General features: G+C 62.2%; 2 protein-coding genes across 11 annotated transcripts in view; one reads left to right on the top strand and one right to left on the bottom strand.

The window, feature by feature from the left end:
* The window catches only part of GATAD2B (GATA zinc finger domain containing 2B), a 78,849-nt gene extending 71,780 nt beyond the window's left edge, over positions 1–7,069 (top strand). For all 6 annotated transcript variants that reach the window (XM_065574050.1, XM_065574049.1, XM_065574046.1 and 3 more), the window contains one exon: positions 297–7,069. In XM_065574050.1, the coding sequence (XP_065430122.1) occupies positions 297–430 (134 nt within the window). In that variant the 3' untranslated portion in view covers positions 431–7,069. The remainder of the gene's footprint in view (positions 1–296) is intronic.
* On the bottom strand, positions 3,276–26,737 carry LOC101949348 (immunoglobulin superfamily DCC subclass member 3-like). Of its 5 annotated transcripts, none has more exons than XM_042843162.2 (14): positions 26,403–26,735; positions 22,487–22,804; positions 21,506–21,650; positions 21,095–21,279; positions 20,761–20,898; positions 20,325–20,483; positions 18,880–19,045; positions 17,982–18,232; positions 17,571–17,735; positions 17,007–17,195; positions 16,496–16,600; positions 15,943–16,072; positions 15,600–15,747; positions 3,276–15,323 (listed from the first exon to the last, which is right to left on the bottom strand). In XM_042843162.2, the coding sequence occupies exons 1-14, from the start codon at positions 26,452–26,454 to the stop codon at positions 15,249–15,251; spliced, it is 2,226 nt and encodes a 741-aa protein (XP_042699096.2). In that variant the 5' UTR covers positions 26,455–26,735; the 3' UTR covers positions 3,276–15,248. The 5 variants fall into 5 exon arrangements, with proteins under 5 accessions (XP_042699096.2, XP_023964350.2, XP_065430117.1 ...); XM_024108582.3 differs by having other exon boundaries at positions 21,149–21,279; positions 26,403–26,733; XM_065574045.1 differs by lacking the exon at positions 17,007–17,195 and having other exon boundaries at positions 26,403–26,737.
* Between the last annotated feature and the right edge of the window lie 1,031 nt (positions 26,738–27,768).

The following is a 27,768-nucleotide window of genomic DNA, read 5'->3' as shown; positions in this document are numbered from 1 at the left end:
GGACAATAGAGACCTTGTAGAACCTTCATTTATTCCTGGCACACATTTGCTCCTGACTTGGCGCATGCTCCAAAGAAAGGAATGGAAGCCTCGTGGCATGGCAGGATGCTGGTTCGTGTAGGGGACAGACCGGGGATGTGGGGTGGAGTCTTCTCTTACAGGGAGTGGCGGTAAGATCTGATGCCGTGAGTTCTGTTGAGCTGGCCCTCTCTGTGCTCTGTGGGATGGGATGGGTTTGGGTGCGTCACGTGTGTTACAGGAGTAATTGTCCCCACTTGCTTTTCTCTCCCCTCTAGGTGTTAACATTGCATACCTGAATGCTGGGATCGGAGGCCACAAAGCATCGAGCTTGGCAGACCGGCAGCGGGAATACCTTTTAGATATGATCCCACCCCGGTCTATATCGCAGTCCATCAGCGGACAGAAATAACGCCTATTGACCCTTCCCCTCCCTCCCCACTTCTGTCGCATGCAGTGCCTGTACTGGTGCCTACCATACACGGGAAAAAGACAAAAAAACATTTCAAAACTTCAGCGACCTGTCCTTTCCCAAACCTTAACTCTTCTCTTTGGTTTTCTATAGCAGTGAGGTCATTCCCCTTGCCCGAGGTCAGGACAATTGTCTGCTTGAAATCAGCACTATACATGTGTTAATGCTCGTTTTATGCTATTTTTTGTAATGACAAAGCATAGAATTTTTAATTGTGTTGTTTTATTTTTTCCTCTGCTAAATGGATGGTTAAACTTTTTTCCTTTCCAGAGATTTTTTTTTTAAGAGCATCCACTCTACTCCAAGTGACCATTTGTAAAGGGTGGTCAGTGCTGACTCGAGGGGAGGAGGGGGGAGAGGTGGCAGTGTGCTGGCGTTTGGACAGCTGTTCTATGCACTTAGTAGGGCGAATTAGGACTTGCGTTCTTTGAGTTGCTCACCAAAAGAGGTAAGGGACAGAGGTTCTGTGGATGCGTCCAATTGAATCTCGCTGAGGGGTTGGTCCATAGTAGCTTGGCCCACATGCATCTGTTAATGGGGCATGTCTTCTTTCCCTGGGGAAGTCAGCCCAGGGTGTGAAGGAGCTGTGTTTCAGTGCAGTGCACCTGCCACTTGCAGCACGTGTGGCTGGATGCAGATCTCTGTGCTTGACAGAGCAGTGCAAGGGATGGCAGGGCTGACAAGTTGTGCCAGGGAATCCCATCAGTTGTGCTACCAGACCCCGTAATGCAATGCAGCGGCAATGGATGGGGCGTGTGCCCCAGGAGCCGACCTGGGATGCTGCCTGGTGTGTGTTTCCGTCTCCCAGTAATTCTGATGCTCCCTGTTTAGAAGTTGAAGTTCTCGAAGGGACTGTGATGAACTACCAAAGGGCACAGGGGCCTCATGCCTTTTTAATCCCCCCTGCCCCCATGCTGTTGTGCTCTCAGGAGCAGCTCCCTGCCATTGACCCCATGAAGCTGTAAGCGTCCCAGCTGCCGAGCAGGAAGCATTGCAGGGCGCAGTGGTGGGAGCTTGGATTGGATTGAGTTCGCAAACCCAAAGCAAGAGCAAGCTGAGAGTCGTCGTCTGCGCATCGCTCTATTTGCACTTACCCTCGCGCGGAGAGGGCCCGCACCTGAACCCGGAAGGAGCAGAACCATCTCCCGGCAGCAGAGGGCGCCACATCCTCGCCGGGACCCTGGAAAGAGGCCCAGCAGAACTGCAGTCTGGGGAGCGGGAGCCTGGTGCGGAGCCTTCCCACTTGCTGTTGATTGAATTATGTTAATGGGGGGAACCTCCTTGGCCAAACTGTTACAAAACCAAGCGAATATGCTTGATTTGCTGCTCCTGAGGGGGACCCTGCCCTCCTTGGAAGGCGTTTCCTGATGGAACATTACTTGTGCAATGAAGTGCTAAGTCGCCACTCGCATGGAGTTTCATTGTCGGGGTGCCCAGCAGTACCTGCTGTTTGGGAAGAGGCACCCGTCTTTCCAGCGTGCCCCCGTGCTGCGTCACCACCGTCTCTGCTTGGCAGCTGGGGCTGCAATACCTGAACTGCCAGAGTGTGCACGGAGAGCTGCCGAGTGACTGAGGAAGCAGGTCTGATGCCTTTCCTTTGAAAGCCAGCCGGATTGCTCCCAGAGAGGCACAGCATGCCTGCCCCTGTCTTTGGAGAGGAGGGTCTGTATCAATGCAAGAACTAGACCCCCCCTACTTCTCCTCTCCCTCACCCCATCATCTCAAAGTGGGGGGGGGGGGGGGAGCTGTGCTGGTACAACAGGCCCTTCCCCTGTCTCCACTCCCTCGATTCAGTGAGCACTTAATACCCGAGGGGCGTGGATGTGTGGCCGGGGCCCTCCAGAGGTGAAAGGATTTTTGGAAACTAGTGGAATGCGCAGTGGCTTTTTTCTTTTTCTTTTGTTTTGTGGTTCACTGTTGTGTAGCTGGCGTGGCACTGGGACGTTGATTCTCCGTATCAACCTGCTGTGCTTAGAGGGAAGCACTTTGATTAACTGTTTCTTCTCCTTTGATAAACCCGAGAAATGATCAGCCCGTCTTTGTGCCCCCTCTCGACATGGAGTTGGCTTTATCCCGCTGTCCCCTGGCCCCATCTCCCCCAGTGAGTGTTACCGAGAGGTACGAGGTGGCCCAAGCAGATTAGTTGAGATGAAAATTAAAAATGTGCAATACTTAATGAGTCCCTGCGGCTGGGGCCTGGTGCACTCGTTAATTGTCGGAGAGCAAGTTAACAATAATGGTGCTAAGTGAAATTTCTTGGGAAGGGGATCAGGGTCCCCCACCCACCCCAGGTTGATTATTGCAGTGGTTGGTGAAAGAAAACTTCCCTGTCGCTTGCTTATAGATTTATTTCCATCCTGCAGCCCGGGCCTCGCAGATCACCCTGTCTGACCCAGTGCAGTGAAGGCTGACCTGCGTCTGTGGCAGGCAGCATGGTCCGAGCTTGGGTCCGGGAGCCAGGAACTCCCCAGTTCTACTCCCAGTTCTGTGGCCTTGGGTAAGTCACTCCACCTTTCTCTTTCCCCAGCTGTAGATTGGAGGTAGTGCTTCCCTGCCTCACAGGGGTGTTGTGTGGGCTGCCGGGTGTCCGTCGAGTGCTGGAGGTGCCCAGTGGCTTTACTGGGCTAGGTGAGGCCTGCTCAGACCCTTCTGGCCCATCTGTTGCTGGCTGTAGCCTTGAATCGCTCCTTCCCTTTGGCTGATGTCATCAGAGAGCTGTTCTCAAGCCCCAGCCAGCGACGGGAGCCAGTCATATTACTTGGCCCGCAGCTGTTTTTCCCCCCTCTCCGTGGTCCCACACTCCTGCCGATTGGTTGCTGAATCGTAAAATCACTCATGAATCCCCCCTCTCCCCCGACTCTTGTCCTGGAAGTGTGTGTCCGCACATCGATGGGTTCTGTGGTGCTAAGGGGCTCTCTCCCTGCGTGCAGCCCCAGCTGTTCACATGAAACACAAATTCTCATCTCCAGCAGACTTGGGGGGCTGAACCTCATCTCTGGTTTTGTTCCTTGGTTCTGTAAACGCTTCCTGCAACAAGCAGGGTCTTCCCACACTTCGTAGAGAGGCACCCCGAGTTAGAAAGCACAGAGCAAATGCTCCCTCAGGGCCCTGGGCTGGGTTCAGTGCACAGCAATCCAGCAGCAGTCAGCAGGTGTCACCTGGGAGCACCAAAAACGGCAACTGCTTCTTGTTTCAATGCTGTTTCCATCCCCCAGTCATCAGAGCCCATCCTTCACTCCTCCTGCTGCCCTGGGCACCTTACCCCTTCCACTGGGGAATCTCCCTGGCTTCCCCAGTGAGTTTCTGGTGCCTAGACCCTTGTACTGCTGCTGGGGATGGAGTGTCCGACTCTACAGACAGCAGTTTGGTTCATTGCAGTATTTGACACCCCACCCCTCCCACCTCACTCTGCCTACTGATCTCTGTGTCTAAGGGGAATTAAGATGCTTGCTTTGTCTGTGATCTGCACAGGTTTAAATTTTTTTTTGTCTTGACCACAGCGCGCGACCACCCCCCAATCCCTGGTAAAGTGCCCCTCCCCCTTTATGGATGTGATGTACGGTAGAAAATCGTCTCTTTTTTTAGATACAGAAATAGGGATTTTTTTCCCCGCTTCGGTTAGCTTTTCTTTTACAGCTAGATGTAGAGCTGCTTGTGAACGCTTAGTGGGGTTTTATTTTTTGTTCCTCCAAAGGCATAACCCATCCCTCCCCCTTTCTTCTCTAACCCTCCCCCATCTCCACTCACCCACCCCGACAAGATCTTAATTAGCTTATGATATTGCTGCCGAAATGTTATAACAAGGACTCATTCGTGTATATAAGCTATTTCTTGACACATTAAAAACAATTGTACATTGTGTAGAAAACAAAACAAAACAAAAAAAAAAAACAGCCTCGCCATGGATATTGTGAAAGTTGTTACGTCCTTTTGTAGTGTGACCTTTTGTGTATGACCTGAAACGTGCAAAAGGGGTGGTTTCCGGCGGGTGGGCTAGGGAAGCGAAGTCAGACAGCTGCAGAGGGCAAAGATCCCAGAGGCTGGCACTCTTGTCCGGGCGGGAACTGCTAGCCTGCAGAAATGCACTGGTGGCAATCGCCACCTCCCGAATCTGTGCCTTTCACACACACCAAGAAGGACCCTACAAGTTACCAGCACCCCCTAGTGCAGTGGAGGCAGGAAGTTTCTTCCCCCAGCGTTAAGTTTACAGCTCGTGATGTCTCTCTAACCAGCAGTGGTGGTGCATTCCCGTGGGGAGCATCCGGATCTTGGGGAGTGGGACCGGGGTGGGGACAAGTATTATGAACTGTAATTGTATTTGCACTGTTTTTATTATTGCATTGGCATATATACAATATACATCTATAACAACCTGCAGTGTGCGGCTTCCTTCATGTTCTGCCAGCCAGAGCCCGTGCAGATGCTGAGCAGAGTCCCAGGATGAAACGATACAGAGCTGCTCAGACCGGCTGCTGGGAATGGGGGGGAACATCTCTTCCCAACAGCTATGACAATTCAAAGAGCTCGAGACGCGTGGTCTCCAGTGCTCTGTGACTGGCTGCCCCAGGATTCCTGTGGTCGTTAGCCCCTCCCGTGGAGGGGCAGCGTCAGCAGTTGTTGGTCCGACATAAAGGTGCTGGCACTGGGTGCTGGTTTAACCCTTCCCAGGGTTCCGAGTGTCTTACCAATGCCTGAGCGCAATGCCCTGGGTGCATCTGCCAGAGCAAACGGCATCTGTAAGATTTGGAGCCCCGGCTTCTCGTCACCTTCTCTCTCTCCCCCCCCCCCAATGGCACCCGAGTCTAAGCCAGCCAACACCTACACTCCCTGCAACTGACCCTGCCTGACAACTCACGTTCACCCCAGCTGGGTGCATTTCTCTTGCCGCAGCCTGGCGGGTCCTGGCTCAGAATTTGCTCGCCCACCCTTTGCCCTGCTGGAAAAAAACTCAAATCCCACGGGGTGAGCAGCATCATGCTAGGGCTGCCCTAGCGTGGCCCACAGGCAGCCCATTGTGTGGGGTCTCTGCTCCCCAGGGCTGGGTAATGGCTTGTTCTCTCCAGTCCCCCTCACCCCTGCCTGCCAGTTCCTGGCTCCTCTGAAGCCTTCCATGTCAGCACATGCACCCACCTGCTTCCCCGCGAGCATCCCGCTGTTGGCAGCTGGAGCAGAGGGCCCAGGGATCAATGGCACCAGAACACCCAGGGACTGATCCCTTTCCAGGGTGGGCTCCTGGTACCAGCAGCGAAGGCTGCCCCAGCCGTTTGTGCATGACGGGAGGGGACTGAAATGCACTGGACTGGGTGGGGTGGGAAGCTACAGCCCCCTCTCTTTTCTGGGGGCGGAGAAGGGGGTGTTAGTGTCTCACTTCCACGAACACCCTCAGCCCCTCCAGCTGTCAGTGTGGCCAAGAGGTTGCACTGACGGAGGTGACTGGCTGGCTAGAAACGGGCTAAGCAGCTCCAGGCAGACCCCATTCCCTCGGGGTGCTGTGGTAGGGACGGTTTGGGCATAGGGCTACACCAGGGTGCTTTAGAGAGGACAGAGGCAATTCCAGTGCATTTTGCAGACTTCTGTTTGCACTCTGTCACCAGCATGTGCAGCTCTGCTCTGGAAAGACTCCAGCGACTCTTGCTAAACTTGTTCGGGAGCTGGGAGCCGGGTCGTCGCCCTTCTCCTCCAGCATGTTCTCGCTGTGTCTGCGCCCAGTTTGCATGGCTGAAACCAAGCAGGAGGTTGAGTTCTCCAGCCAGGCTGTGGCTAGCTCTGACGGAGCGAACCGAGGGGAAGGCGGTAACGTGGGAGCGAGAGGCTCCCCGTTAGCATAGCACTTCAGAGCAGAAACCGCCGCGCCTCTCAACAGATCTTCCCAGGGTTGGCCCAGGTGGTGTCCTGTCCCTTCCCGCCACCTCAAGTGTAGCCCAAATCTTCACAGGTGATTTTAGAGGCCCAACTGGAGCCTTTCAAAGGGGCCAGCTTTTCCGGCAGCCCTTCCTGAAAGTCTAGACCCCTTTAAGGCAGCTCCGACTGGGCACGCAAAATCGCTACCCACTTCCGCAAACTTCGTTCCGTAGCTGCTTCCAGTCTAGCTGCTCAGGGCCTGCAGTCACCGCTTGAATGCCCGACGTCCCTGGCCGGGTGCTGCTGGATCGAACTTCTCAGCAGAGGCCTCCTTCCCCCAAACAGTTTGTGCAAAGGCACTGGTGCCATGCTCTGCCCTGGTCCTGACTGCACATCCTCACTGAGTGATGCCCTCCGAGCTCGGAGGGGAGGGAGAAGTCTGGGTGGATAGCAAGGGGTACCGCATGGCAAAGCGAAGGGGTCCCAGCCTCACACCTGCAGCCTAGCTAACCGAGAGGTGGGGGGGAAACCAGGCCTTTTGCACAATTTTAAGTTTTTTTTGCATTGTGTTTTGAAATCTGGTTTAAAAAAAAAAGCTGTTTAAATACTGCCAAGCAATTATGCAGTGACTGGTTAAAAATAAGCTAATTTTTGGAGAAAGGATTAAAAAAAAAAACTTTGTAATATTTATCACTTGCAAGCTATGTTTAATAAAGAAAGGAATGATTTATAACTTTTTATGAGGCTGGTGCGTTGCATTTGGGGTGGGGGGTGCCCCAGAGGGGGCGAGGGAGATCCGCTCTCACCCACCAGCAGAGCCCCCTGGAACATGTCACTGTCCCTCTAGTTGGCAGAAACATTTCCCCAGCAATCGTTTTTCCTTCAGAAAACACGGATTCAAAGCTATTCCCATGAAACATGTTGATCAGTTTTAGCGAGAAATTACAGAACTGTTTGTTTCTAGAAATAAAACTTTTTTGGGGGTGGTCTGCCAAAAATTCTGAGATTTTGACTTTGTCCTCATTTGGGATTAAACCATGTTTCAAAATCTTGCAATTTCCTGCCAGACACCAATCCCCTTTCTTTGGCCTGCTCCCCGGCCTGCCTTTCCCCGGGAAGTGTCGTCTTTGCACCTGCAGTTGGAGATTGGCTCATGTCCTGAAGCAGGAACGTTTGGATCCTTGTTTGCAGTTCGACTGTTCTAACTAGATATTCTTCTTGGTGGATGATTCCTTTCATGCCTTTTTTAACAGCTGATCTCAATGACATCATGTTGCAGTGAGTTCCAGAGGCTAATGGTGTGCCTCATGGAAATAGAGATGGAAAAGCCTTTTCCGGTTGCACCAAATTACCACCACCCCCAAGTCAAGAGCCTGGTCTCCAGTGTTGAGCCAGACCCCTGGGGGAGCCTCCTGGCCACATCCGAACATCTTTCCTCACCTTCCTGCCTGTGCGGGGCCTAGAGCCGACCACTGTGAAACACAAACCTTTCAGCCGGGGCTGCCCCCAGGAGCCTCGGGGAGAAGGGCCCCCAAATGGAGGTGGCAGTGAAGAGTGCATGGCCCTGCCCTCACCTGACATAACCGTGGCCCTGGCTGTTGGCTATAACTCCTGTGCCAGCCCTGCCCCTGGCGTCGCTGTAAGGTTAAACCTACCACTAGGCTTCCGCTGGGGAGAAACGGGCATGAACAGCTGAGCCAGGTGCCCCGGATCCTGCACCCTCTGCTACTCCGCTTCCCATGCACTGACACCTGCATCTTTCTCCTTTTACAGCTGAATTGTGACGCAGTGCTGGGGAGCGACCTGCAGCCGGCACCTGGCATGTTGCTGGGTTACTCAGGCTTGTGCCTGCGCTGAAGGAGCCCTGTCCCCTCAGCCCCGGCCAATCATCCAGCACTGCGGGGCTGCAAAAGTTGGGTTGGGCTGAATGGAAACATTTTGGCTTTAACCCTTTGTCTTTACTCCCCGTAACTGCGAGGGCAACGGGAAGGGGTGTTCCCCTCCGGCGTGCTGCCGCTCAAACCCGCTGCAACAAAACACCTGGACAATTTCAAACGCTCTTTCAGAAAGCTGCCCGGAAGAATTCATCAGCTCTGCCCCGCTGGCAAGTGGGTGTTTTCCCCCTTTCTGTGCTAGGGATCCGTTACCGACCACCTGACCAGGACGGTGCTAGTGACTGTGAAATGCTCAGGGAGATGAGAGGCTGTTAACTGAAATCCCCCTTTATTGAGTTTTTTATTTTATCCCCCTATTGACTGGGTACATGTCACCTCAGGACGGGATGCAGAGAGAGTTTCTTGACACCTTAAATGGCTGCTGCTTGAAGTAGCTAGTCCTGGAACCCACAAGGCGAGAGGCAATTCTTGATTTAGTTCCAAGTGGAGCACAGGATCTGGTCCAAGAGGTGAATAAAGCTGGATTGCTTGGTAATAGTGACCATAATATAATTAAATTTAATATCCCTGGGGCAGGAAAAACACCACAGTGGCCCAACACTGGAGCATTTTATTTCAGAAAGGGGAACTACACAAAACTGAGGTTTGTTAAAGACAAATTAAAGGGCACAGCGCCAAAAGTGAAATCTCTGAAAGCTGCACGGAAACATTTGAAAGACCTTAACTGTATCCCCCACATTAAAAAACAGAACCAAAAACCAACAATGTTTAAGAAGCAGTGAGAGGCAAAAAGGCATCCTTTTAAAAAGTGGAAGTTAAATTCCAGTGAGGAAAATAGAAAGGAACATAAACTCTGGCAAGTTAAGTGTAAAAATATAATTAGGAAGGCCAAAAAAGAATTTGAGGAACAGCTAGCCAAAGACTCAAAAAAGTAATAGCAAAACAAATTTTGTTAAGTACATCAGAATCCGGAAGCCTGCTAAACAGCGGGTGGGGCCACTGGCCGATCTAGGTGCTAATGGACCTCTCAAGGGCAATAAGGCCACTGTGGAGAAACTAAATGACTTCTTTGCTTCGGTCTTCGGGGCTGAGGATGTGAGGGAGATTCCCAAACCTGAGCCATTCTTTTTAGGTGACAGATCTGAGGAACTGTCCCAGATTGAGGTATCATTAGAGGAGGTTTGGGAACAAATTGATAAACTAAACAGTAATAAGTCACCACGACCAGATGGTATCACCCAAGAGTGCTGAAGGAACTCAAATGTGAAATTGCAGGACTCCTAAGTGTCATCTGTAACCTATCATTTTAAATCCGCTTCTGTACCAGATGACTGGAGGATAGCTAATGTGACGCCAATTTTTAAAAAGGGCTCCAGAGGTGATCCTGGCAATTACAGGCCTGTAAGCCTGACTTCAGTATCGGGCAAACTGGTTGTAACTATAATCAAGAACAATATTGTCAGACCTATAGATGACCATCATTTGTTGAGGAAGTGTCAACATGGTTATAGTAAAGGGAAATCATGCCTCACCAATCTACTAGAATTCTTTGAGCGGGTCAACAAGCATGTGGACAAGGGGATCCAGTGTATTTAGGTTTTCAGAAAGACTTTGAGAAAGTACAGACGGTCCCCGAGCTACATAATCCTGATGTACGCAAATCCAAGTTTATGGAAAAAGTTCCATAAGCTAGAAATAGGAGTTTTTGTTTGTTTTGTTTTTTGTGTAATGCTTGGAGCTATGTTTCTGACTAACGCAAAATTTGAGGTACGCAAGGCATTCCGGAACAGAACACTTGTGTAAGTGAGGGAGCATCTGTAAGCTGCCAGGGGATAAGAGGGAAGGTGCTCTCGTGGATTGTAACTGGTTAAAAGCTAGGAAACACGGGGTAAGTCTAAATAGTCAGTTTTCAGACTGGAGAGAGGTAAAGAGTGGTGTCCCCCAGGGGTCTGTTCTGGGACCAGTCCTATTCCATATATTCATAAATGATCTGGAAAAAGGGGTAAACAGTGAGGTGGCAAAATTTGCAGATGATACAAAATTACTAAAGATAGTTAAGACCCAGGCAGACTGCGAAGAGCTACGCAAGGATCTCTCACAACTGGGTGACTGGGCACCACAATGGCAGATTAATTGTAATGTTAATAAATGCAAAGAAATGCACCTTGGAAAACATAATCCTAACAATACATATAAAATGTGGAGGTCTAATTTATTTATCATCACTCAAGAAAGAGATCTTGGAGTCTTTGTGGATAGTTCTCTGAAAACATCCCCTCAATGTGCAGCGGCAGTCAAAAAAGTGAACAGAATGCTGGGAATCATTAAGAAAGGGATAGAGAATAGGACAAAAAAAAATCATGTTGCCTCTATATAAATCCATGGTTTGCCCACATCTTGAATACTGGGTGCAGATGTGGTCGCCCCATCTCAAATATATATATATATAGAGAGAGAGAGAGAGAGGAATTGGAAAAGGTTCAGACAAGGGCAACAACAATGAAGGGGTACGGAACAGTTCCCTATGCGGAGAGATTAATAAGACTGGGACTGATCACCCTGGAAAAGAGATGGCTAAGGGGAGATATGATTGAGGTCTATAAAATCATGACCGGTGTAAAGAAAGTAGATAAGGAAGTGGTGGAAATTAATAGGCAGCAGGTTTAAAACAAATAAAATAATTAACCTGTGGAACTCCTTGGCAGATGATGTGAAGGCCAAGACTATAACAGGGTTCAAAAAAGAACTCGATAAGTTCACGGAGGATAGGTCCATCAGTGCCCAGTAGCCGGGATGGACAGGAATGGTGTCCTAGCCTCTGTTTGCCAGAAGCTGGGAATGGGCGACAGGGGATGGATCACTGGATGATTACCTGTTCTGCTCATTCCCTCTGGGGCACCTGGCACTGGCCACTGTCGGAAGACAGGACACTGGCCCAGATGGACCCTTGGTCTGACCCAGTAGGGCCGTTCTTATGTGCCCAGCCTGGCCTGGGGGCTCGCCTTCCAGAACTGCACTGGGCTCTTGCCGACCCCGAGAATCCAAGCCCCCAGCTCATGGGAAATGGCAGGAGGGAGGGGAGGCCAGCTCCTTTCTGCCCCATGTGTACCCCCAGACTCTTGGGTGAGGTGGTGAGAGGGCAAGGGGCTGGCTAGCTCTGGATCGGGGCCAGCCCCCTCCCCCTCCCCCTCCCCCCACTGCAATAGAAAGGTGGACTCTCAGCCGGCAGGGGTCCATGCCACGGGCATCAGCTCAGCAAATCCCAGCCCCTGCACTGGGGCCAGGGTCTCGCTCCTGCTGCAGCTGGGCCTGGAGGTGCCCGGGCTTCCTCTGCCAAGTCCCAGGCCTGGGCCCCAGCTCCCCTCGTGCATATGGGGCTGCAGGTGAGAACCCAGTTCCTGGCCATGAGTGCAGGCAGCACACCCCTTCCAGAGGCTCTGTGGGGCAGGAGGGGGTGCCTGTCCTGCCCCAGGGAAGATTGGTTCTGCCCCTGCCCCCTTCGCTCTGGGGAATTGGGGTGGGGGAAGTGCCTGGATTTTGCTCTTGGCCTTTCAGCAGGTGCTTGACTTACCTTCAGGGAGGGGCCTGGGCTTCCCTCTGCTGCCCTGAGCAGGAAGCCAGGGGCCGCTTCTGCTAGCAGCGGGGTGGGGCTGTGCCCCCCCTTGGCCCTGGGGGAGGGGTGGGCTGGGAGGCTACCCCTGGGCTCAGGCTATGGGCCTTGTTTGCACGTTGGCCTCTCCAGCGGGGCTGGGGGACCTGCGATGGGAGCACAGGTCCCGTTTGTCTCCCTTGGGCCTAGGGCAGGGAGCTGCTCTGTCCCGAGCCTGGCCCAGCCCCCACCCCCACCGCCTCGCCCCCAAGGACACCGCTTGCTGCCAGGTTGCTTTTTCCATTTTATTTGTAATTTTAACACAGTCAAGACAGATGCCCAGGCCCTGCGCTCCGGCTCCCGTGGCTGCTGCCCCATCCCAGCCACAGCCGGGGGACAGCGTGCACCTCCCCGGGGGGGGAGCTGTGGGCTGTTAAATGCACCGGGGAGGGTGCTAGAGGGGAGGTGGGGGGCAGAGGATGGAGGCTGTGAAGGCAGGAAGCGGGTGGAGTTAAGGGACTGGAGCTAGGATTATTCTCAGCCCAAGCTGGGGCTTTTCCCCCCAGGGGCTGCCCCCTCCCAGCCCTGCCCCAGGCAGGGCTCCTCCAGCCCCATTGCCTAGTGCCCCAGGGGCAGCAGCTGCACGTTTCAAGCCCTTGAGCCTTTGGATGCAGCAGGTGGGGAGAGGGACCAGGTCGTGCTCCTCTCTCCATCCTCGGGCAGAGGGAGCTCCCAGGGCCTGGCTCAGCTCTGGTGCGGTTCCTGTTCCCCGCGGGCCGGGCTCTGCTCCTGGGCTGGGCGTTCGCGGCTCCGGCCGGCTGCTCGGTGGGGCCTGGCCCGTTAAAGCTTCGGGCGCGGTTCCGTCCCGGCCCGTTACACAGACAGACGGACAGAAACTGCTCATTGGTTCTAGCATTTGCGTCTCGACACCTAAGGTCAGCGGCTCCATGGGGCTGGGGAGCGGGGGGGGGGCTTGAAATTGAGTCACCCCATTGCACAGCCTCTTTCCCCACCCCCCACCCAGGGGCCCAGTCCTGCGGCTGGGGTGGTCACGGCAGGGGGGACCCGGGGCAGGGGCTGGAAGAGGGATTTCAAGGCAGGAGGGATCACGGTGCCTGGCCCATGGTAGAGCCCCTCATGCGGGGCTTCGCTGTGCTGACTGTGGCAAGAGCTTTGCACGGTTTGCACACCGGCAAAGACACCAGCGCACGCGCACTGGGGAACTGCCATACAACTGCACCGCCTGTGCCAAGGGCTTTGCGCAGAGCTCACGACTGAGAACACACCAGCGCACGCACCCCGGGGAGCTGCACTGACTGCAGCAAGAGGTTTGCCCACAGCTGGCGGGGAAGGCCTGGAGCTTTGAGCCAGGCCCATGGCAGGGCACCGGGGCCAGGGGAATCTTTGGCATTTAAGCCCTGGCAGAGGGGGGCAAACACGCTCCCTTCCCCCGGGAGCATGGCAGGGGCCTGAGCCTGGAGCAGCAGCAGGGGGGAGGGGGGGAGCACAGCGACAGGGCTCACCCCACCTGACTCAGGCCCAGCCTGAAGGGAGGGGGACCTACATGGGCAGGGTCTGCTCGAGCCGGTGCCCTGCACCATGGGGTGAGTTATGGCACTAGCAAAATGCACCGGGGGGGCAGCTGGTGCCACGTGGACCCTGGCGCTGGGAGGGGAGGAAGGGGCATGGGGCATCTTTGGGCAGTTGCTTTGGTAACGCTGGGCCTGGAGGGTCGGTCACTGGCTGGGGGGGGGGTGGACAAGGCCGGGTCTGTAGGTCAGTGGGATTCAGGTGCCCTTTGCAAACAGCAGCCCTGTCGCGCCAGGGCAGAGGCAGCGTCTTACCCAGCTCGGGGTGGGGGGCCCAGGGGCCATGGAGCCGCCGTCTACCAAAGCAAAATCTACGTTCATCAGCTACCGCATTGGCCGCCTAGGGCCTTACCCCACCCACCCTCCCCTAATCTACCCAAAGGGGCTTTTGGTTCCAGCCGAGCGGGGGCGCTCGCCCACACGACATTTAGTAGCAGGGTTCTCGCACACACGCGGGCACTTGGGGGCACCGCTGTCAGAACCTACTGTTCCTGCCCGGCCTCGTTGCAGGGCACAGGACAGCCAGACACACAGCACCGGGGGACAAGCGCTGGGGATGGGCCCAGACTTGGCCCAAAGGGTGTTTCCAAGTGGCCCTGGTCCCTGGCTACTGGGTGGGGGCGGGGGGGAGAGATGTTTCTCCCCCCTCTGTCCCCCCGATTCATACCATGGCCCATGTTTAAGGGGCTGGAAGTGGGACTGGCACCAAGGGGCCTGTGCCATGCCCCCCCCCCCCGCGCCCCAGCTGGAGCACTCGTGGGGGGGGGAGGGGACAGACATTATTGTTTTGCTAAGGGGCTGGGGCTCTTGCCTCTGCAGCTCCCTGGGGGGAGGGGTGGTTCTGTGCCCCCCAGCTCGGCGTGCCCTGGTCACTGGGGACACGCTCTCCTCCCCCCAGGCACTGCCCTGTGCCTGGCCTTGGGGTGGCCCGTGCCCACGGGCAGCAGGACAGGGGCCTCCTGTGCTGGGAGGACAGACCCAAGGTGCCAGTGGGGGGTGGGGGGGATAAAAGAGATGTTGGGCCTGGTGCCAGCGCCTGTTGGGGGGGGCGGCGCCGGCTCCTTAAACCTTCACGTCTTTGGCAGAATTTTCGCTTTCGTTTTTTTTTTTAAATATTTGGATAGAGACAGAAAATGGCAAAGCAGCAAAGGGAGTTTTGAATGGGGGGGGGCTGGGTGCCTGGCCCCCTGCTGGGGGGGGGGGAGAGGGGGCTCTATGGGACGGTTCCCATTTGGTTTGGAGCTATTTGGCATCACGGCGCAGGCGCCACCTGGGGGAGGCTGGTGGGATAATTCCTGGGCCCCCCCCACATGGGGGGGTGTAGGTTTGTGACAAACTGATTCTGCTGCTGCAGCGGGAGCTGAACCCCCAGTTTCAGAGGGGGAAGCTCAAGGGGATCTGGACTTTTCCTGTCCCCCCCATCAGGGGCCATGGGCGGGGGAGGGGCCCAGCCCTGTCTCGGCGAGGGGGGGACACTAACCCCCCCCCGTGCACTGGGCTGGGGGTAAAGCTGCAGCCCCCTGCCCGTCGCCACGGCTCCTTTCACCCCCCGATTCCTCTCGCTTTGCCCCAAGGGGCTTTTTGGTACCCGGGCCCCCGCGCTGGGGGTCTGGGCTGGCAGGGATTGGCCCGGGGGGGGGGTCTGGGGGACGCTGCAGGCAGGACATGGCTGAGGTAGCTTTGGTTTGTGTATCAAAAATAGATCTCCTGGGGCGGGGGGGGGGGGGTGAGGTAGATTCTTTGGAGGTTCTGGTTGGCATCCCTGCAGCTGGGGGGGCAGGAGGGGCTGAGCTATGGCCAGCCCCTCCCCCCCCCCCGCTGGGCCCCCAGGCCGGCAGCTGGTGCTACCCGGGGGGCTGCGGGGGAGGGTAGTGCTCGATGGGGACTTCGACATGGGGCACATCTGGGCGTGGCCGAGTCTGTGGGAAGAAGGAGGGGCAGGGTCATGCTGTGCCCAGGGGCTGTCCAGCCCTCCCCGCCCCCCCCCCCGGGACCTGTGCCCACCCCCTGTGCCGGGCTCTGCCGGAGCAGCTCCCAGGCCTGGGGCCTGGCCCAGCCCAGCCCTTCTGGTCCTGATGTCACCACTGCCCCACTCCTCCCTGGGGCCTGCCCTGCCCCAGAGACGCGGCCCTGCACTGTGGGTCCCCCCACTGGTGCTCTGCCTGTGCCCCCCAGGCTGGGCCCCACATCCTCACCTGGGGGATCAGGTCGATCATCTCCACTGGCTTGGCCTCCCCCGGCTGGGTGCATAGGCTGTGGGGGGCATCGCGGGCACCGGGCTGGGCCAGCTCTGCGCCCCGGGGCACCGTCCAGCTGTCCTGAGCGCCCTTCCTGCAGAACAGGCTGCAATGCGGGGTGGGGGTTAGCATGGGGAGCGGCCCGGCTCATGGGGAAAGCCCTAGGGCTGGCAGTGAGGCCTGGGGAGCACCGACCCCATGCCCCCAGGAGCTTAGCCCCACAGGCCGAGGCCCTGGCTCTGCCCCCCCCCCCAAATGGGTCAGGAGCCGCGGGGCGAGAGCGGCCACCCAGGGGCCTCACCTCCTGTGGTAGCCGAGCATGAGGAAGAGGAGGCAGAAGATGATGCAGGCCATGCCGATGTGGACACCCACCACGACGCCGGGCAGTGAGCTCTCCTCCCCCGGCCGACACGGGCACGCGGGGTCAGCGTCTGCAGGGGGGAAGCACAGAGCGTCCACACAGCCCCTGGGCACGGACAACCCCCTCCGGAGGCGGCCCACGGGACAGGTCCCCCCTGCACCCCCACAGGCGGCCCACGGGCCGGTCCCCCCTGTACCCCCCCCACGACCACAGGGAGCCCACAGGCCGGGTCTCCCCTGCACCCCCACAGGCAGCCCACAGGCCGGTCCCCCCTGCACCCCCCACGACCACCTGCGGCCCATGGGCCGGCTCCCCCCCGCCCTCCCCACGGCCAGGCCCCCCAGTTGGCTGCGTGTCACTGGAGGGCAGGGGGTCTCCCCTGGGCACGCAGCAGGCAGTGCAGGGCAGAGGGGAACAGAGCCAGGAGTCCTGGCTCCCAGCTGGGTGCTGTCGGCCCCTCGTAGCCTGTCTGTGTCCCCCCCTGGCCCCTCACCCAGCGTCGGGCCGCTCCCCTCCAGCCGGACGACCCGCACGGTGCTGTTGCTGTCTCCGTTCCCGTTGAAGGCCTGGAGCCGGAGTTCATAGGCGGCCGAGGGCTCTGCGGGGAAGGAGCCGCAGGGTGTGAGCGGGGGCACTGGGCTGGCGCCCGGCAAGAGCCCAGACCGGCCAGGCAGAGGACATGGGGAGGGGTGAGCCCTGCTCCAGGCAGGGGTGGGGTGGTGCCAGGCTCCCCTCCCCCAACACAGAGAGAAACCAAGGGGACCCTCACAAAGGGGCCAGGTGGAGGCCATGAGGTGCCCCAGGCTGCATGGAGGGGGACCATGAGGAGCTCAGGCCTGCGGGGGGGAGGGGCCGTTGGGGGTGCAGGGCTGTGGGGGCCACAAGGCTGCATGGAGGGGGTTGTGAGGGGGGAACAGGGCTGCAGGGGGGAGGCCGTGGGGACACAGGGCTGCATGGAGAGGGCCATGGGGGGAGGCGCTGGCCAGCCGGGGGGGGGCACTCACCCAGGTTGCTATAGACGTAGGAGTTGGCCGTGTTGGCCAGGAGCTGCGGCCCCTCGAAGTGGGGGCTGGGCAGTTTGCGGTGGAAGAGTTTGAAGCCCTCGATCCAGCCCGGCTGGGGGGGCAGCGCCCAGAAGACCTGCACCGCGCTGGCGTTGAGCACCTTGGTGAAGAAGCCGGGGGCTGCGGGGACTGAACAGACCATGGGGCTCAGCGCCTGATAGTGGGACAGCCCCCCCCCACCCGCCCAGCCCTCGAGGAGGCAGGGAGAGGGAGCTCTTCACCCAGCACAGATATGCAGCCACCTCTGGGGTGGAACACGGCAGCATGCTGGGACAGGAGAGGCCAGGCAATTGGGGGGGGGCACCCTGGCCTATGTGACCGGGGTCAGGAACTGGGGTGTACAGCACCTAGGAAAGGGGGCACCTTGTGGAGCACAGCACCCCCAGTGAGCCCCACCCCCGCTCCTCACGCCCCCTGCTCAGCCCCACCCCCGCCCCCTGCTGCCCAGCGCCCCCCAGTGTCCGGCTGGGGAGCTCGGATGCCCCGGCGGAGGGGGGTTCTTACTGCTGCCCAAGGTGGTGGCCAGGACGGGCTCCGAGTCCTGGCTGGCCCCCAGCGGCGAATAGGCGCGCAGGCGGATGCAGTAGGTGGTGGCGGGCGCCAGGCCGGTGAAGAGGTGCTGGAAGGTGGTTTTGCTCACGGCCTCCTGCAGCTCCCGGCTGTCGGACTCTGAAACAGGCAGGCCCGAGGGGCTGATGAGCGGCTGCCGAGGCCTGGGGGCTGGCGGGGGCTGGGGGCTCGGTGCGGGCCAGGCTCAGGGGTGGGGGGGGCATGGAATGGGAGGAGGCTGGGGGGTGCAGCCTGGGGGCTCGGCGGGAGGGACGTGGGGGGGGGGTTGCTGGGGCTGGGGGAATGTAAGTGGGGGGACCCCGGGAGGAAAAGAGGGCTCTGGGGGGGGGGGTCAGGGCCGCTCACCTCCCGCCCTGCGGATGTGCAGCACGTAGCCGATGAGCCCCTCGGTCACCTCTGGGGGGGGCTCCTGCCAGGACACCTGGATGGAGGTGGTGGAGAGCGCGGCGGCCCGGACGCCCTCGGGGGAGCTGGGCGGCTCCTGGGCCAGGGTGACGGCCAGGCGGGCGCTGGCCTGGTTGGTGCCCGCGCTGTTCTCAGCGATGCACTGGTAGATCGCTTCATCCTCCACCGTGAGCCCCTGGATCAGCAGGGAGCTGCGGGGGCCGGAGAGTGAGGGGCTGGGATCGGCCCTGCCCCCCCAGCCAGCCGGGTCCTCGCCCCGGGGCCAGCGCCCCATTCCCTGCCCCCCCAGCCAGCCGGGTCCTCGCCCCGGGGCCAGCGTCCCATTCCCTGCCCCCCCAGCCAGCCGGGTCCTCGCCCCGGGGCCAGCGCCCCATTCCCTGCCCCCCAGCCAGCCGGGTCCTCGCCCCGGGGCCAGCGCCCCATTCCCTGCCCCCCAGCCAGCCGGGTCCTCGCCCCGGGGCCAGCGCCCCATTCCCTGCCCCCCAGCCAGCCCATTCCTCGCCCCGGGGCCAGCGCCCCATTCCCTGCCCCCCAGCCAGCCCATTCCTCGCCCCGGGGCCAGCGCCCCATTCCCTGCCCGCCAGCCAGCCGGGTCCTCGCCCCGGGGACAGAGCCCCATTCCCTGCCCCCCAGCCAGCCGGTCCACCGCCCCGGGGCCAGCGCCCCATTCCCTGCCCCCCAGCCAGCCCGTTCCTCACCCCGGGGCCAGTGCCCCATTCCCTGCCCCCGAGCCAGCCGGGTCCTTGCCCCGGGGCCAGCGCCCCATTCCCTGCCCCCCAGCCAGCCAGGTCCTCGCCCTGGGGCCAGTGCCCCCTAGCGGGCCAGGGCCCCAGCTCACCTGTTGTTGTGGGTGAGTTTGATGTTCTCGCCCGGCGCCAGGATCCTGCCGTTCTTCAGCCAGACGAGGTGGGGCTCGGGGACGCCCTGCGCCACGCAGGTGAAGATGGCGCTGCTGCCCAGCGGCTTGGACATCGACTGGGGCCACTGCACAAACTCCGGGGGGGCTGTGGGGGAGGGGGGTGTTGCGTGGGGAGCAGACTGGGGAACGCTGCCCCGGCCTCCCCTCCCCCCACCCCACCTCCAGCCTCTCCCTGCCCCACCCACCCGCCCTACTTGACCCCCGTGAGGGGAGCCCCGCAGGCCCACCCCGGCCGTACCACAGTGACCCCCCATAACCCCAGCAGAGGCCGAACAGGCACCAGCCACGGTGCCAAGGCCTGGGCAGAGCCCAGCGCGACCCCAGCTGGGCCGGGTGGTGACCCGTAGCCAACACCCAGCCCCAGCAAGCCGCCGGCACCCCATGGCGCGGGGCTGGGCCTGGGGAGGGCAGTGCGGCTTGGGGGAGCCCCCGCCAATCTCATGCACCGGCCCATGGGCCTGTCTTGGCTGGGTGACTTGCCCATCCAGGCATAAGCCTGGGGCCGGCAGAGCCCTCCCCCCCGCAGCCCCTGGTTCCCAGCTGCCGAGCGCCCCTCCCCCAGCTCGTCTGAGCCCCTCAGCCCCACAATAGCCGCCCCTCGGCTGCTGTGAGCCCAGCTGGTGCCGAAAGGCCCCCTAAGCCGCCGTGACGGGGCCGCAGGTCATTAGCGCCAGCGGCAGCAGGTCACGGCCCATCGCTCTGCATGGGGGCGGGGGGGGGGGGCTGCGTCCCTCCCACAGGGTCCCTGCCCATGGGGAAGATGACTGGATTAACCCTCCGCTTGGAACCGGACCCCGGCCCTGTCCGAGTGGGGGGGGGGGGCTCCTGCCCCCACCGTGCTGTGAATCCCCCCCCCGCTGGGGTTTGCAGGGGGGAGCCCCCAATCCCCAGGGCCCCTCCCCTGCCAGAGCCCTGGGCTCCCTGATCCCTGGCGTGGAAACCCTTCTAGGAGCAGGCGTGGGGCCCCAAACACCCCCCTGGCCAGTCCCTCCCAGTCTGGCCCCGTCCAGTCTCTGTCCCTCCCAGGCCAGGCCAGCCGCTGAAGGTGATTTAGTCCCACGCCAGCCTCGCCGGGGGGAGGGGGGGCTGGGCAGGCTCCCGGCCCCTCTGCAGCCTGGGGAGGGGGTGGTTAGGAAGAGGTCGCTGGGACGGGGAGGGGAGGGTCACGCCCCCCACAACCTTTGCCCCGTTGCTCACCCAAAGCCAAGTGCGAGTCGGTCAGTCCCGTCCGTCTGTCCCCTGTCTGCTCTAGCCGGCTCGGGGGCTGACGGTCTGTCCAGGCAGTTGTAAGCCATTTGTCCTCCCTTGGCCTGTGTCCGTCCATCCCCTGCCCTCACCCCGCCCTGCAGCCCCCACAGACTCACCCTGCACCATGAGGATGCCCTGGGCCGTGCGGCGCACGCGGGTGCCCGGCCGGTTGGCAGCGCACACGTAGACTCCGGCGTGTTTCACGGAGACGTCCGAGATCATGAGGTTGCCAGTTCCCAGCACCTGGATCCCCTCCACACCGATGGAGCGGCCGTCTGGGGGTCGGGGGAGCCGGGGGTGAGGGGGGGGCAGGGCCATGTCCCTTTGGGGGTAAGGCCCCATTTCCCCTCCCTGCGGCCTGTCAGCCAGGGGATCTGTGCACCCCCCAGTCACTCACCCCCCATCCCCACTGTCCCCCCCCACTCAGCTCCCCCAATATTCACCCACCAGCCCGTGTCACCCTGTGATTGCCCAGGGGTCTTTCCAGCCCCCACCCCCGAAGCGTCCCCCACAAACGACCACGCGCCCAGGAGCAGCCCGGGGCCCCCTCACCGAGCCGGCTCCAGGAGACGATGGGCTGCGGGTTGCCGGTGGCGATGCACTCCAGGACAGCCGTCTGGTGCACCGTGATGGTCAGGTTCTGGGGGCCCGACAGGATCATGGGCTCCTTGTAGAGTTTGGGGGCTGAGACTAGGGAGAGAGGGTGATAATGGAGCCTAGGAGTCTGGGCTGCAAGCCCCCCATCCCAGCTCTAACCCCCCAGACCCACCTCCCTTCCCAGAGCCAGGGAGAGAACCCAGGAGTCCGGGCTGCCAGCCCCCCCCCAGACCCCACTCCACTCCCAGAGCCAGGGAGAGAACCCAGGAGTCCCGTCCCCCGCTCTAACCCCTCGACTGGGCTCCTGCTGGCGGCCCCACACCGGGCCGTGGCCCGCGCTCACCGCTGATGACCAGCTGGGCCTCCTGGCTGCACCGGCTGTTGGCGATGTTGGTGGCCACGCAGCGGTAGGAGCCCACGTCGGCTCGACGCACCCCGGTGATGTGCAGGATGCCGGCCGGCAGCAGGGTGAACCTGCGGGGGAGCGCGAAGGTCAGGGAGCGGAGACGGAGCCCAGGGCGGGGGCTGAGACCCAGTCCGTTGTGTGGGGAGCGCTGGGCCAGACTGGTCCCACTGTTACACACACACTCCGCCCCGCTGGGCCAGGCCGGTCCCACTCTCACCCCCCCCACGCTGGGCTGGGCCAGTCCCACCGTCACCCCGCCCAGGTGTGGCTCTCAGCCCCCCCCACCGCGCTCACCGGTGGTCGCCGGGCGGCAGGGCCGTGCGGTTGCGCTCCCAGGTGATGGTGGCCTCGGGCACCCCCTGGACGAAGCACTGGAACCGGGCCACGCCACCTTCCTCCACCGCCATGGACTCCGGGTGCATGTGGAACTTGGACAGGGCTGTGGGGGGAGGCACCGTCAGGGCAGAGACACCCTCCCCCGCTGGGCACCCCCTGGACACTGACCCCAATGGAGAGGTGCTCCCCCTCCCAGGTCCTGGCCCCCATCCCCCTCTGGAGTCACCCCCCGCTGCGCTCTCCCTCAGAGCAGTGCCCTCCCAGGCCCCTCCTTGCACAATGAATAAATAAATTAATTAATGGAGATATCCCATCTCCTAGAACCGGAAGCGACCTTGAAAGGTCATCGAGTCCAGCCCCCTGCCTTCACGAGCAGGACCAAGTACTGATTTTGCCCCAGATCCCTAAGTGGCCCCCTCAAGGATTGGACTCTGGGGCTGGGTGAGGGGATGCGGGCTGCCCCGTGTCTGAGCCTGGGGGGCACCCAGCAGGGAGCTGGTTTGCGGGGCCCCACGTGGCAGAAGGCAGAGCCAGGAAGGCGCAAAGGAGGGTCCAGCCCCCGCTCACCCCCAGCCCCATGTACCCACAGGCAGGGGGCTGAGGCACCCACAACGTGTTAAGCTGGGGGGGGGGGGAGACCAGGGCTCCACCCTCAGTCAGATCAGCTGGGACCCCCCGCAAGTGGGGTTGGAGCTCAGACACACCCACCCCTCCCAGACCTGCACCCCAAACCCTTGGGGAAGGACGGAGGGGGCTGGGCCCACGTGCAACATCCACCAGTGGGGCCTGGGGCAGCGAGGGCTGTTCTGTGGCACCAAGGGCCGGGCCCTGGGCTGGTGGCACCACGGGGCAGGCTGTGGGCTGGTGCACGGGGCCAGGCCGTGGCAAGTGGCACCATAGGCTGGCCCGTGGGCTGGCGTGTGCCCGTCCCCGACTCACTGGCGAGCTGCACACGGGCCTTGCGGCTGACCAGCAGGCCATCGCGGTTCTGGGCGGCACAGCTGTAGTCGCCCACGCTGGTCTGGTTGGCGGCGCCCTCGCCCCGGGGCCGGCGGTGGAAGCTCTCGATGCGCAGCGAGCCGTTGGCCAGCACGGCCGTGTGGCTGCCGTTGCCCAGCGGGGCCCCGTCCTTGTGCCAGGTGATGCTGATGGGCGGCTCCCCCTCCACCTGGCAGTGCAGCACCAGGGGCCGGTCCCGCACCGCGATCACGTCCGCCGGCTCCAGCAGGAACGCCAGCTCTGAGGGGCGGCCCAGCTCTGTGGGGAGCAGCCGTTAGACTCCACGGCCAGCGCTTCTCGGGCAATACCCGCAATGGAGCAGGATCGGGCCCTAGCTCCCTGGGCCACTGGGAGCAGGATCAACCCGGGGGGGGGGGGGGGAGTTTGTCAGCCACCTCTGGGGCAGAACACGGCAGCTGCTTATACGCTGCGCAGCCAAACAGCGGGACAGGCTAGGAAGTGAACGAGCCCAGCCCTGATCCCTGGCCCACCCTCAGCCCCTGCGTATCCCAAGCGGCCCCCGGGGGGAGGCCCCCCCAGCTACTGAGCCCTGGCTGAAGGGGGGGGGCATGACACTGGGGCACAAGGGCAGCGGTTCAAGGGTTTCCAAGGGACTTTCCATGAGCCCTCCCCCCCGCCCCGCGCAGACCCACAGCTCAGCCCCAGAGAGGGACCCGACCAGCTCGCCTGGGGCACCAAGGGAAACGTGCCCAGCACACGCACTGACACACCGAGCACACGGATGCAGTGTCCGCCCGTGTGTGGCATGAACATGCACCCCCCCCGTCGGCGTGCAATGCACACACATCCCTTCACAGCATGTGCACCAATGGGCAGGGCAGACACAAGGGGGCAGTGAGCAACCCCCCCCATGCACACGGCACGACACACCTACATCATTCACGCAAGTGCACAAAATACACATGCCTCTCCCCCCCCCCCAGTGCATAGTGTGGACCAGCCTGAAGCGTGTAACAGCTCTGCTGGTGCAATGCACGCGCAGGTGCTTCCGTAACGACCAGCTGCACCCCAGCCCCTCCTGGCACCCAAGCAGGCCGGTCCATCTGCCCGGAGGAGCCCTCAGATACTGCTCTCCTCTGGGTGCCTGCCCTCCGCCACCATGTGGGAGCCATTTCTGCGCCCTGCCCAGTTCTCGGCCTTGCTGGGCCCTGTGGCAGGGAGTCCCCCAGGTTGCCGTGTGGCTGGGAAAAGGCAGTTCCCTGGGTGTCACCAGAGACCCCTCTCCTCGGTGCTGGGGGAGGGGCTCGTGGGCCATTCACCGCCAGGCAGAGTCCCTGGGCCTTTCACCGTCCCCAGCGCCCAGCTCTGCCCGCCAGGCCCCCGTTCCGGCTCCGTGATCCCTGGACGCTCTCGATTCCTGCTGGGCAGCCCCTGGCCCCAGACGCCCGCTCCCAGGGTGGGAGGGGCAGCACAAAGTTAACTCTCAGTGACAATGGAGCCGTGGGTGGGGGCGGGGGGGGGACACAGGGATTTGCCGGCCTGACATCTTGATTGATGTTGCCTTTCAGCCTGGCCTTAGCAACTGCGCTGGGGGCAGGGGGGCCCGGGCCCAGCCTCGGGGGGCGCTGGGAGGGGAACAATGGGGCAGGTCAGAGGGTGTGAAGGCAGCTTCCATTGTGCTCCTGGCAGGCACAATAGCCCCCGCCCCCACCTTGCCCGGCAGGGCCCCCGCGGCCCATCTGCCTGGCTGGCCTGGCCCACGTGACCAGCTCGGGGTGAGGTTCCCATGACTCGCCCCATCACTCAAAGGCGCTCGCCCTCCCTCCGATCCGTCACCGCCCTGTCCCCTCCCCGCCATCCGGCGCTGCCCCCAGGCTGGGGGGCCGTGACCCCGACACCCCCAGGCTCTGACAGACTCACTCTGGACTTGGGCCGGGCCCAGCCACTGATCCGGCTGCGGCCCCACAGGGCTGCCAGTGGCCCGAGCGCTGGCAGAGGATTGGGGGGGCAGGGGAAGAGGGAGCACAGGTGGGGAGGTGGGGCTGCAGCATCCCCCCAATGCAAAGGGGGCTCGGCCAGCCCAGACCCCCCATCACCGGGCCTGAATGGGATATGGATTAACGATATGCCATATCGTATAGGCTGGGCGGGGGGGGGGGAAACTAGCCCCCCAGTACAAACACACTGAGAACTATGGGGTGACAGAACAAAGTGGGACCCCACCCCCACTTCGTCATCTCTTGTGCCTGCCACCTGAGGGGCTCAAAGCAACTTAACTAACACCAGCCTCACAAACGTGCCCCCCCCCCCCAACCCATCAGACCCCCCCCTCCCAGAGCTGGGGAGAGAACCCAGGAGTCCTGGCTCCCAGCACCCCCCTGCTCTAACCAGCAGTCCCCACTCCCCTCCCAGAGCCAGAGAGAGAACCCAGGAGTCCTGTCCCCCAGCCCCCCCTGCTCTCACCCCCCAGCCCCCACTCCCCTCCCAGAGCCAGGGAGAGAACCCAGGAGTCCTGGCTCCCAGCCCCCCCGCTCTAACCACTAGACCCCACTCCCCTCCGAGAGCTGGGGAGAGAACCCAGGAGTCCTGGCTCCCAACACCCGGCTGCTCTAACCCATCAGACCCCACTCCCCTCCCCTCCCAGAGCCAGGGAGAGAACCCAGGAGTCCTGGATCCCAGCTCCCCCTGCTCTAACCCATCAGACCCCACTCCCCTTCCCTCCCAGAGCCAGGGAGAGAAGCCAGGAGTCCTGGTTCCCAGCACCCCCCTGCTCTAACCACCAAACCCTGCTCCCCTCCCAGAGCCAGAGAGAGAACCCAGGAGTCCTGTCCCCCAGCCCCCCCTGCTCTCACCCCCCAGCCCCCACTCCCCTCCCAGAGCCAGGGAGAGAACCCAGGAGTCCTGGCTCCCAGCCCCCCCGCTCTAACCACTAGACCCCACTCCCCTCCGAGAGCTGGGGAGAGAACCCAGGAGTCCTGGCTCCCAACACCCGGCTGCTCTAACCCATCAGACCCCACTCCCCTCCCCTCCCAGAGCCAGGGAGAGAACCCAGGAGTCCTGGATCCCAGCTCCCCCTGCTCTAACCCATCAGACCCCACTCCCCTTCCCTCCCAGAGCCAGGGAGAGAAGCCAGGAGTCCTGGTTCCCAGCACCCCCCTGCTCTAACCACCAAACCCTGCTCCCCTCCCAGAGCCAGGGAGAGAACCCAGACGTCCTGGCGCCCAGCCCCGCTCTAACCACTAGACCCCACTCCCCTCCCGGAGACAGGTCCATGGCGGAGAACTGCTCCCCCACTCCCGCTATCTGAGCAGCCCTCGAGGGCCTGGGGCGATCCCCAAACCCGCACCGCTGACAAACAGGCCGCGCCCCACGTCTCCGGGGGAGGGGGGGCCCTGCTGGCTTCGGGGCCTCGATTCCCGCCCCCTTCGCACTCTGCCCCGAGCCATGCGGGCTCCTGCCCCCCAGTGTCCCCAGCCCGTGGGGCAGGAGGATGGGGGTTGGGGACGGGGGCTGCCCCGCACGGGGTCAGACCCACAGCGCGTGGGGAGGGGGCGTCTCACACGTGTTACACCCCTGGCTGCACAGGGGTTGGCACCTGTTCCAGCCCCCCCGGGGGCCGCGCGGGGTCACCCCGCACCCACCCCCATTGGCTGGCCCCTGGCGGCGCGGGGGTCCGGGTGCTGGGGGGGGGGCAGCTGGGCTCCGTGGCCCCCAGGCTCCCCCATGGGGGCCCCCCACCTCGCACCGGCGGCGGAGCAGCCAATTGGGACAGAACAAGGGAGGGGCCGAGCCGCGACCCCCCCCCGCCGGGTGTGCGGGGCCCGATCCTGCCCCCAGGCCCCCGCTCGGGGCGGTCAATGGGGTGAATCCAGCCCCCCGCTCCCCCCGCACTCACCGCAGCCCTGGAGTAGCAGGAGCCCGGCCAGGCAGAGCCGCCAGCGGGCCATGGCCCGGCCGGAGCGGGGGTCCCCGCCGGCCCGGGGGGGTCAGAGCCCGGGGCCGCGGGGGGGCCGAGCCATGGGGAGCCCCGCGGGGGAAACTTTCTCCAACTCGCCGCTGCCGCTTTCCGCGCCGCCCCCGGGTCCGGTCCGGTCCGGTTCGGGTGCGGGTCCGGTCCGGTTCCCCGACCCCCCTGGCGCTGGCGGAGCTGCGGGCTGCGAAGCCGCCCGGCGCCCATTGACCCGCCCGCGGGCCGGCCGGGGGGACCGGCGCAAGGGGGGGCGGGGGAGGGAGCGTCCGTCCAATGGCAGCGCGGCGCCAGGTGACGGGCTGGGCTCGCCCCGCCCCCGCCCCCCCAGTCCGGCTCTGCGGGGTTCGGGGGGGCCCCGGCTGCGCCTCTCACTCGGCCCCGGAGCCTGCAGCCCCCGGGGGCTGGCGAGGGACGGGGTCCGATCCGGTGCCCCCAGCGTGGAGCCGCCCCAGGCTCAGACTCCCCCCGGGAAGTTGGGGAGCATTCGCCGGGCAGCCCCCCCCCCCGGCGGCAGAGGGCCGCGGGGTGCAGAGATGGGCCGGGAGGGGCCCCGGGTTGGGAGCAGCCCGAGGCGGGGGTGTTTTTTGGGGGGCTGGGACACAAACCCGGGATGGACTGTCCGGGGTCGGGGTCCGGAGCCCCCAGATCTCTGCTGGCAGCAGGGGCCGGGCGACCGCCAGCAAAGAGTCCAAAGAGAGACTGTCTGTTACCCGGCGGAACTCCCCGCCGCGGGGTGGCTCTGAAGCCAAGACTCGCCAGGCTGGGCCATAGCTGGTGTTTGGGTTAATCCAACCCAGGGGCGGGGGGACCCCCCCATCCGTGTTCCGGGCGTTAAGCTGATCTCTGAGCGGGGTGGGGGCAGCTCCGTCCACCGGGGGTCCCGTTTCTGGTGGGGGCTGCGGGCGGGGATCCTGCCTGCGGGGCCCCCGCAGCCCTGGCGCGCAGGTGAGGGGCTCTGGCGAGGGAGCCCAGGCAGCGCCGCTGTCCCAGGTGCTGAAATCTGTCCTGGCCGGGAGAGGGGCTACTGGGGTTGGGGGGCGGGTACCGCTACCCCCCGGGCCATGGGCTGGGCCCCGGAGACCCCTCCCCCAGCCCATGGCCCGGGGGGTGGGGCTGGGGGTCGCTGGCAGCCAGGACCGTCCTCCCCTGCTCCAGGCAGCCAGCGACCCCCCAGCCCCACCCCCCGGGCCATGGGCCGCCCAGGGGCTGCTTGGCTCGGGGGGTGACAGGGGCCAGGCCGAGCCCCCCGTCTGCCCGGCCACCCGCGGCTCCAGGCCGGTTTGCAGGACCC

The sequence above is a fragment of the Chrysemys picta genome, chromosome 20, assembly GCF_011386835.1.
Source record: "Chrysemys picta bellii isolate R12L10 chromosome 20, ASM1138683v2, whole genome shotgun sequence".
Classification (NCBI taxonomy): domain Eukaryota; kingdom Metazoa; phylum Chordata; order Testudines; family Emydidae; genus Chrysemys; species Chrysemys picta.
Note: the sequence above shows the minus strand (reverse complement) of the source record. Positions and strands in the feature narration are given on the sequence as shown.